This window comes from Oryzias melastigma, linkage group LG16 (genome assembly GCF_002922805.2).
Source record: "Oryzias melastigma strain HK-1 linkage group LG16, ASM292280v2, whole genome shotgun sequence".
NCBI classification, from domain to species: Eukaryota; Metazoa; Chordata; class Actinopteri; order Beloniformes; family Adrianichthyidae; genus Oryzias; species Oryzias melastigma.
The window spans coordinates 11,621,742-11,632,408 of record NC_050527.1 but is presented as its reverse complement, the minus strand read 5'-3'; the positions used below and the strand labels follow the sequence as shown (position 1 = coordinate 11,632,408).

Below are 10,667 nucleotides of genomic sequence, written 5' to 3'. Positions count from 1 at the left end.
AACTGAGCCATATGATGATCTGTTTATGTACTCGAGCCAAACAAAACTGTCTTGTGATTGTTAACTTCAGGTTTACTTCTTGCACAATCTTTGCTAATTCCACTGCTGTACTCTATGCAGCAATACAGCACAAAGTCCAGCAAAAACTCTTTAATGCACTGCAACTGCATTCCCCTTTTCTCGTGTACTGTATTTAAAGAAATGATTTGAGGGTATTGGCCAGCGTAGGAACAGTTTATGCCAAATAATGAACTTTCTCTGTTCTTTTGTGATGATGATGAGGATCTTTACCAGTTTGATTATCACTGTGTACAAAATCACATTCAATCTCTGTAAAATGTGATTCAGGGTTTTTAACCAGGTGTAGCTGTAAATAAATGTTTTTATATAACTGCTTGTAAATACTAACAATTCAATGACTTTACTGTTTTTTTTTCCTTTTGCATAATTTATTTGACCACCAGTGGATGGAGCCCAAGTCACATCTTTTACATGAAATTGTTTGACTTTTGTATTAACTGTTGCTGCACACAAATCCTTTAAATCTTTAAAAAAATACATTTTAAAATGCTTTCTTGACATGAAATAATATTTATTGTAACATTCCTTGTGGGAAGAAGAACTTTAGTAAACTGCATGCTTTTTGAGTTATTTGATTCTTAGATGAATATTTCACTTTGAAAATTGTCTGTTAATTATTTTATTCCTAAAAACTTTTTTTTTACTCTGCATTAAACCAATTTTTATTGAAACTACGATCTCTGCTCTCTGGGAGTTTTTTTAAGCTGTCAGTGTGAAGTCATCCTGTCACAGGCCTGAAGAGATTGTCATCATTTGCAGGATGCTTCAAAGGAAATACTCCTGTATGCTGGTGCTTCATTTAGCCCAAGGCCATGACGCTGTTCCTGCAGGTTTGGTTTGTGGAGAGCTTTTCTTTGAAAGTCATTTAAGGGGAAATGAAGAGTGCTAAATAAATAATAAATTACAGCTTGGGAAAATAAATAAACTTATACAAGTAATTGCGCAACAGTTGTAATGATTCAAAACCCGTTTGCGCAAAGTGTTTTCTGATAATTTTATCACTCTTATACATCCCAACATTTATCACTCCTAACAACTTCCGCAAAAATAATATTTATGTTATTAATAAATTGCACACATGTTTTTAAAAGGGTGTAATGAATGCATGTTTTATTGATCTGAGCTGGTGCGCCAAACACTTAGTTTCAGCTTGACTCACTCTTTAAAAAAAAAAGTGGAGTACAAAGTAAGGACGCACAGCCTGAAGCAGTGTACAGATGGAATCGGGGCGCGCAACCGCGCTGAACCAGCTGGTTCGAGCCTCACCGTGAAGGGAGGACGGATGTTCGGGTATCTCAGCCTCTTCGATGAGTTACGGACAGGAGAAGAGGCTGTGCGCAACTCACCCACCGGGACATGCCTTCTCCTGACCGGGGGGACAGGACAGGACGACAGGAGGACGGCGCAGCGGATAGTCACTGCTGGGGGGGAAGACGAGACGAACGTGGCGCGCAGTGCGCTCTGGAGATGGAGATAACAAACCGCAGCCTGCACTCCAAAATGACCTGCGCAAACGGTGATGGTGCCATTCATCTTAACTGCTCGGACTCGACAGAAGTCTCCGTGTCACTTACCGGGAGGAAAGCGACTCTCATGGACGGACACAACCTTTACAGACTGCGAGACAGAAAACTTTTGATTGAGGACAAAAAGCGTCTTTGCGCGCTGGCTTTAGGCGCAGCTCTGCTGGGGATCCTGCTCATGATCATACACACCGAAATATGTCCGCACGTGAAGCAGCCGGTAAGTACATGGAAAATGACCCAAACCATGTTTTGTCCAAGTCAGACTTAGAGGGGAAAAAACCAGACTTGGAATGCGTTTTTTTCCTTCAATTTTAACGCAACCTTTAAAAATATCTAATGCAAATTATCTTTATAATTTGAATTTATGTGACACATTTATTTATTGTACCTTCACAAAGTGTATATATAAAGGTATCTGCGTCATTTTTCGGTCCCCTCACCTGATTATTTCATCACACCTCCATAAACCCTCATTTATACAACAAAAATTAAAAATTTGTAATCTTAACATTTCTTCCTGCTTAAAACTCTTAAAATGTGTCACTTATTTTATTCCCTATATCCTGTCATATTTTTGCTTCTAGCCCATTAAAAAAAAATCTGTATTTTTTTTTTTTTTTTTAGGTTTGGTGCCAAAAAAAAAAAAAGAAAAAAACACAAACTGCTTTTTTGTGATCATAAAGTGACCAAAAGCACAAACAGCTCAATCTGCACCTGGGTTTTGACCCCCTCCCTCACTGATTAGTGAGTTAGTTTCCAGATCTTCTGTTTGGTAGCACAGCCTCATGACATTAACATGCAGATCTCAGTGGATAACAATGCCAGGCCACACAATCAACAAATTATTAACTTCCCGACTTCCTAGAGCACACGCCAGCTCCACATGTGGAAAAAAGTTCTCATGCTCGCCGGAAAACATGTCTACTTCTAGGCTGTGAAGTCAGTGATTGATTACAGTGTCAAGGAGCCCCAAATTTCCAACACACGTCAGAAACATTTCTTTGAGTAACCTGTAGAGCTTTGTTTTCATCACATCTGATGGAGAGCTAAACCAAAAACACATGAGTCACCAATAAATCAGATTTTTCTTCTTCTTTTTGCCAATCAAACCAAGATCAGGTGATATCCAATCTCGCTTGAAAATAAGTATTATTTGAAATGCATCCCTCTTCTAGAGCTGTTGTTTGTGCAATTGTCTATTAATTTGATGTTTTTTTTTTCTGAAAAAAGGACTATCTTAAAGTGCAGCATCTCAGTTTGTAACAGCAGAACATCTTAACTTTGCTTAAACTCTTCTGCAACACAGTTAGTGGCTGTTCCATCAAAGTTATATTCAAGCACCTTTACATGGTTGTGCATGAAAACCGGGTTATTTATGGAACGTTTTTCCACATTTCACTTCTTCCCCTGTAGCAAGATTGTTAACAGAACTGCAGGCTATCTTTCCACATCATTTAGCGCATAATTATGGTGTTTGCATGGCTAGTTTAGAGACTCACCGTATCCTGACTGGCTGTTCCTGTGCCAGGAGCCTATGCTTCTAAGTGTGCACTGGACGCAACCTCGTGTCATCATCTTCCTTCAACTTTGAAAGTTGAAAACAACATCCACCGTCTGAGTCTGGATGGGAGCAGAAGGTGTTTCAATTTAGAGGGTGAAATTAAGTCTGTCTGAGTGAAATTAGCGCGGAACCCAAGTGTTTCCTTTTTGTTTCTTGGGAAATAATTGAAATAGATAACATATTACACCAGACATCTGAAAAGATTCAAACATTTGTTTGCCCCTAAAAAATATTGTCTTTAGAATGGATACAAATGGGATGAACCTACCATGTCCAACCCCATCAATCAAAGCAAAAGACCTTTTGTTATTAACAAGGTTTTTGAAATCAAACATATTAATTTTTAAAATAACCTACCTAATTTTTGCCCAACATTTGTTTTTTTGAGATGTTCAGAAGACCGAGTTAATCTGGGTGGCCCATGCTGGTGACACGAGCACATTGTCAACCCAAGATTCTAAAAACAATTGGTTAACGCACATGAAATTCACCAGGCTTAAAACGATTGTTTCCAACAGGAAAATTTGAAACCTGTTTTGGAAAAGGAGTTGTTGAACTCCACATTTAGGGTGTTTGGTGAAGCGCTGAGCTTTTGTGGGCTCTTCTAATTAATCTTGGATGAAACACAGACATGATGTGGATGCTACGGCAGAAACTGTGGAAAACCAAATAGCCTGCCAGCAGACGTCACAACATACCACCAACACGCTCAAGTTTCCTCAGGTTTGAAAGTTTGCAATTTTTTAAAAGCGAAAACCACTTCCTGTTTAAATCTTCCACTGCTTCTCCTGCGCAGGGATGCATGCATCATGGGTAAAGGTGCTCTTCACCCTGCTGACATGAAGTGGCATGGCAGAAGCCCTGATTTGTTGCATATGCATCTGTGCCTGCAGCTGTCAGTTCCCTGGAATGGAAAGTGTTTAATTACAAGCACACTCGTTCCAGCAGCTGAGTGTCTTTTAAAAACTTCTTTTTATGCAGACTCATTACAAACATTTTTATTTCTTTTTGTAACTACTTTAAACTTCCTTTGATTCTCCAATCACAGGGTAGCTGTGCTTGAGAACTAATAATACAATAAAAATGATAAACTGGTAACATTTTGGAGTTTTTAGAAATAGAATTATGTATTAATTGCTACATTAAAAAAAGCAATATAAAGGCTGAAAACACATATTGTGACCTCTGATCGAGGGGTTAAAGCAAATCTGATTTTTTTTTAAATTGTAATTTTACTTAAAAAATATTGTAAATGTTTGGCATATAGTTCATCTAACTTTTCCAAAATATCAAACGGTTAATCAATAATATCTTTACATTTTTCCAACATTTCTCCTAAAAAATCATTGAGGTTCATTTTAGAAATAATGGTTTGTATCAAAAGTGTTGAGCACAAACATTCCTGTGGGCTCTCTGTGGTTTGCTGGTTAACACATTTACCATCTACAGAGAAGGTTCCACGTTCATGCTTTGTGTTGGGTGTTTAGGTCTGTAGTTTGAATTTTGTCAAAATAAATAAATCCAGTTTAAACAACTTCTTACTAGTCTGAAACATCTTTGCATTTTTAAATGTTAGTTCTCTTCAGCTGTAAGCTCACCTGGTTGTTTCCCAAGAGTGAACTGCTGAATTCGACTGAATTGTCTTAAAATTTAGTAATAAATAAGCAAATAATCAAAAGACAAAATTAGTATTTTATAAAAAGGGCTATAGAATGGATATGCATGTGGTTTGAAACACAAAGAGTGAATTATTTTATTTTTGTTGTAGATTAATTATTTTCTTTTGTAATAAATAAATAAAGTGAACTAAAGTTTTTTTTTTTTATACTAAATACTGAAAATTTTCTCCTGCAGAGAAGCAAGCTTTATTAGTGTTGTTATTAGGGGTGTATCGATTAATCAATAATTTGATTAATTGATTAATCGATTTCTATTCCTATGATCCAACTAGATTGATCAGTCTGAGCAAGATGTTAATTGAATCAAACTGACTTGACCTACACCATTATAAAAATCATTTCAAAGTGAGGGTGATCGATGATCAATCTTGGAAGATACCATTTAGATTAAGGCACAGGGGGTTCCTTTCACTGTAACATGAAAACGATCACAGTGAACACACGTGTGATGCAGCAGAAAAGAATCAACCATCATTACAGTCCAACGTTGGAAACACTTTACATTTTGCAAAGACGTGGCTATACAGTGTGGTTTAATGTTCTGTTTCTAATATTGTGGAAAAACAGATCTATGAAAGTAAAATATGAATGGATTTGACATTCATTCTTGTTTACGTGTTTGTTTGCACCTATGTTTAATTTACACTTAACTATCTTAACAAGAAATACAAGGAATTTGGAAAACTTCACCTGCATTGTTCAGTACCAGGTATTTATCTCTGAGTCAGATGGTTTGAATGTTGGTTAAAGATGTCCTGGATCGATTTTAGGTCGGTGAATCAGACCCAATCGGATCATTCAAAATGAACCAAAATTGACTATGTATCAGATTGGCAACCATAAATTAGTCATCATAGACAAAACTTGACACATGCTAGAATATGTAATATAAAGTTTTCTTCAAAGGTAACCCCACCTTAACGAGTAATTAGGTTATATAATTTGGATTGTCTGACCTCATCTCTTCTGCTAATTGTTTATTTATAGTATAAAATAGCCTTCTGCTGCAACCATTTATCTTAAAAACTGTCACATATGAACGCCTAAAAACTTCTTTGGTTTTTTTTCCCTCCCAGGGTTCAAAAGTCTCCATGACTATCAACAGTTTCATAAGCCTGTCCACTGGGTGTCTCCTGGTCCTCGTCATAGCTTTCCATTATAAGGACATTAGGGTGAGTTTCACTCTCAGTAAGACATCTTTATTTATTTTTTTTAATTAGTAATTAGAGTTGGTCTTTGTAAGACATATTTAACAGGGATTTGTTTTAAAATAACCTTCTGTTGCTGATATAGCCTCAAATTTTTTTACCTTTGTTATATTTCCTATGTGCATTAAAATAAATAGTCTGCACGGAAACCTCAGGACACACAGGTAAACACGATTTCGCAGCTGTGATGTTCTTTCATTTAAAGTGGTCCACCGCTGTAGTGTGTGGAGTCTACACACGTGAGAGGATTTGGCTGAATTTAGGGAGAATAAACAATCCATCATTATGCCCACACTCACACACCGTTCAAGTTTGGTTAAGTGCAGTGCAGACAGCAAGTGCTGAGAGACTTGCATGTCTGCAGAAGTCTGGGTTGACTTCTCCTGGATGCCACTCCTGCTTTCTTTGAGCTCCTTTTTCAGTGTTTTTCAGTGTCACACAAGAGCAGACATGTGTACACGAGGTAAGAAAGGGCACATTTTAGGTGGAAAATTCAGCTTAAAGCACATAAAGATTTATACTTAGAGCTCACAGAGTAATTCTAACAATAAAATAGATTGAATTAAAAGTGGATCTTGGTTATATATATTCTTTATTCAAGAATTTATGCTATTTCAAGCTTTATGTTGACTAAAAACACTGAAATTGTACTTTGATGCACTAAAGATGATTGTTTTTATTGAAAATATTATTATTATCCACTTTAATAACTTTAAAGTGTCACAAGGAGAAAAACAGACAAATATGAATCTAAAATGACAATTTTATTAAAAAAAAAAAAAAGGTTTTACATTTCCTACAGGAAATGACAAAGATCCTGCTGGAATTTTCAAAACATATTAAGCATGAATATTTTAAGCACCAAATTGAAAGTATGACCATATGGTTGAATGCACGCACGATAGCAAAGGAGGCAGACAGAAACGTGGTAGACAAAACTAAACACAATTAAGCTAAAATTACAAAGAACGTTTAAAGAAAACAGCTCAAGAAAGCACTTATGGACTTTATCCAATACCTACAGATGGTCTACAGATATATATAACAGCTAAGAAAATCTTTGTAAGCCTAGTACTAAGCTCCTATACAGATGTAGAAAACTACTTAATTATTTTTGTCATCTAGGGTAAATATATACAATTATTTGGTTCCTTCTTAAATGTAATTTCAGTTTTATTACTTTTCAGGTTTCAGAGCTTTTATGAGTTTGTCTTGTTCTCTCTTTTACAATTTCCTCCATGTTGCAGCTCTTCATCATTGACCACAACCAGGTGGACTGGCGAATAGCCATGACCAGCCACAGGGTTATTGTGATCATCCTGGAGCTGCTGGTCTGTGGCATCCATCCAGTAGGATCTTACTGGGAGGCGGGGCTCCATGTCAACTCCTCATTTGCCGGTCCACCCTGCATTTCCAGCCACCACAAAGGGGCCCTGCCGGACATGGAGCTGCTCCTGTCAATGCTGATGTTTCTTCGTCTGTACTTGGTGCACAGAGCCATCCTGCTGCACAGCAAGGAGCTGCTGAGCGCCTCCTACAGGAGCATAGGCTCGCTCAACAATATCAACTTCACGTTTCGCTTTGTTCTCAAGGTGCTGATGAACAAGCACCCCACACGAACGCTGCTAGTCTTCATCCTCCTCTTCTGGCTCACTGTGTCGTGGATGCTTACTCTGTGTGAGAGGTAGGAGGACAAATGTGCTCACCACTCACAAACAGACATGCCAGTAGTTAGCATTATCCTGACACATACAGAAAGTGTCAAACTAAGAATTGATTCGCAAACGTGGTCATTTTTTTTCCAGCTTTGAGCTGTTTAGTGAACATAAGTGTCACAACAAACATGAAACTTTACAAACTATTACAGCATCTGCTGTTCCAGAACCTGATTTCATAATCCTCATCTTTAGTGACAGCATTCCCCTCCGTGTCAGCCAAGTAAACGTCAGCGTGATCCTCTGCAGTCTGCAGCTGCTTGAACTTCTGTGAGATCATTTGTTCATTTGTTAATGGGAGGTTCCGCCGTCTCAGCCTTGTGTATTTGCATTTGTAATAAAAGAGCCTCTGATTGACATCACGTGTAAAAAACACTGAGCTGCTACACCAGTCACTTTCCACATTGTTGGGATGCCAGACGGACTCAAACTCATGCTATGTCAATGTGCAAGGCATCTGTCAACAGTTACTGCATATTTAGGTTTTCGTCAGTCGTTAGACAATTACACTTTTACTTTTAAATATTCAGAGTAGTATGCTGCTGAAAAAATGTTCAGATTAAATGTTAAAATTTATTTTAAATAGGAGTTAAAGTTACTATTTTGTTATTGAGTATTAAATCAATATTCTTTGGTTGTAGCTAAGTTGTAAAAATAGAAGTTATCGTAATTGTATTTTCTCATTATTCTCGTTAGCATTTAGATCTAACTGGTAATAACATTTAATTGTGTTTTTATATGATAAATACAATTGTATTTTTTAGAAGTTAATTTAGAGCTAAAAGCATAATATCATTTCTATAACTGCTTTTCCACCTTGCAGGCGACTCCAAGAACCAGAGGGAGCAGACCAAATGGACACCGCTCTGTGGCTCATAGCCATTACATTCCTCACAGTGGGCTATGGGGAAGTGACACCCAAGACTAGCTGTGGGAAGGGAGTGTGTCTCTTCACTGGTGTCATGGTAAATAGACGGACTGCCTTATTATTATTGGACGTAAAAGTACATTTTGTGCCAAAAAAAATGATCAAAATAGGTTATTTAAAATTAAAAACGTCTGGATTTAAGTTTGTTTAAAAAAATAATAATAAATCAAATAGCCACTAGGAGTCTTCATTCACTCCAATGTAAAATAGTCAGATTTTAAAGCGGTTTAGTTTTTAGTTTTTTGCTTCTGTGACAAGATGTTTGAGAAAAAACTGATGGAACTATTTTGAGTTTGTCTGGGAAATTGTGTATTGTCTTTTGACTTTTTAAAATGTGACTTGTCATAACTGCTCTTACAAACACAAGACACAAAATATGTCTGAGCAATGAAGAAAAAGGAAACTACTGAAGCCTTCTCTGCTGTTAATGACAAGTTCTCACAGGTTGTTGTGATACTTGGCTTTATTAATAATCTTAAGATGTTGGACAAAGTTCAAATAAAAAAAACAAAAAACTTTTCTGATGAAACAGGGAATGCATTCATACTGACTCACCCTCTAGATTAGCAAAGAGAGTGAAGGTTTCTTATCTTTGCTCCTCTTCTGTAGTTGATCCAACCAAAACCACCTCCCCAACCTCTGGAGCGCAGCCACCCTGATAACACTTTCTGCACTGAAACATTTGCTTTGTCATACCTTTGTGTGGTTCTCTTCATCTCTACTTTTCTGTCCTCTATTTTTCGCCATCCTGAAGGACTCTGCACTCTTTGCTACATTCAAATAATTGAATCTATTTTCAATTAATTTAGTTTTATTTATTTATTTTGGCATTGTTACACTTACACTTGTTTAATTTTTTCCGCTTTATATTTTTGCACTAAAGTAAATGACCCTGGTAAAATGGTTTACACTTTTCTGATCATTAGCATGCTTTATTTATTTTTATTTTTGGCTTTTAGCATTGACTGTATATAAGAAATGGACTAAAAAAATCCCTCCTCCACTGCGTTCCAAACAGGAAGTACCTACTGGCTCCAAGAAGCCAAAATCCCAGAGAAATAGTCAGTTATCACTCAGTCATTATATTGTCAGAATAACTATTCTTGCTCTGATACTTTTTTAACAGGTTCTTGCTAATCCTTTTTTGTCATTATATTATTTTCTTTATTTCAAGTTATCCAGGTTATAAATTGGACAATCAGATTCCTAATAAAAATGTTTGGAGCCCACTAACCCAAAAAGGTGACCTTCAGTTGGAAGGGACTTCACACTAACTTGATCCAGTTCTCGTATACAGTCACTGGCTTTTACCATAATTTGGGGTCACTTTGATAGAAGTTCTGTTTTTCTGAACCTTTTTAGAGCTGATTTTAGAATTTATTTTTTCCTTTTTTTTTCTAGAGAAATTGATCTCCTGCATTAAGAAACCTTTATCATCGGCATGTCTGTGCAGATTACTGCTGTCAGTGAAAATATAGTTTTCACAGAGAAACATCTAAATAAACTGTCATAGTTTTAATCAACTTGATTAGGTTAAAAAAAAAAAATTTGAAGTCGTGAAGGGAGCCCGAGCCTGGATAACCACAAAGGGTTGTGTTAGGAAGGACATCCAACATAAAATCATTACTAAACCAAATATGCAAATCAGACCTATGATATCCATACCAGATCAGTCGAGGCTTGGGTTAAAAAAAAACGGTTGTTGATCGAAGAAGCAGAGGAGGAAGCAAAAAGGAAAAGTAAAAGAAGAAAAAGTGGTACTATATGTTTTTATAGATAGCGCTGGAATGTAAAGGTTAAAACAGGTGGATTGGAGGTCAGACAGACAGCTGAACATTAAAAGGATGAGGAAAAGATGTGCAGTAAAACACAGGGTTACAGTGAGGTAAAGCAAACATTAACTCAGTGACAGTAGGGAGTGGCCGTGTTTGTAAAGATAAAACTATCTCCTGTTGTCTGAAATTCCAGT

At 36.8% G+C, this 10,667-nt stretch overlaps 2 protein-coding genes across 2 annotated transcripts in view; both read left to right on the top strand.

Moving 5' to 3' along the window:
- si:dkey-79d12.5 (protein BTG3) overlaps nt 1–651 on the top strand; it is a gene marked incomplete at its 5' end in the record, with an annotated part of 2,683 nt that extends 2,032 nt beyond the window's left edge. The window contains 1 exon segment of the mRNA XM_024268464.2: nt 71–651.
- A 238-nt stretch (nt 652–889) lies between these two features.
- kcnn4 (potassium intermediate/small conductance calcium-activated channel, subfamily N, member 4) overlaps nt 890–10,667 on the top strand; it is an 18,949-nt gene continuing 9,171 nt past the window's right edge. Inside the window, exons 1-4 of the mRNA XM_024266928.2 lie at nt 890–1,824; nt 5,924–6,019; nt 7,303–7,739; nt 8,594–8,735. Of these exons, the coding sequence (XP_024122696.1) occupies nt 1,438–1,824; nt 5,924–6,019; nt 7,303–7,739; nt 8,594–8,735 (1,062 nt within the window). The 5' untranslated portion in view covers nt 890–1,437. The remainder of the gene's footprint in view (nt 1,825–5,923; nt 6,020–7,302; nt 7,740–8,593; nt 8,736–10,667) is intronic.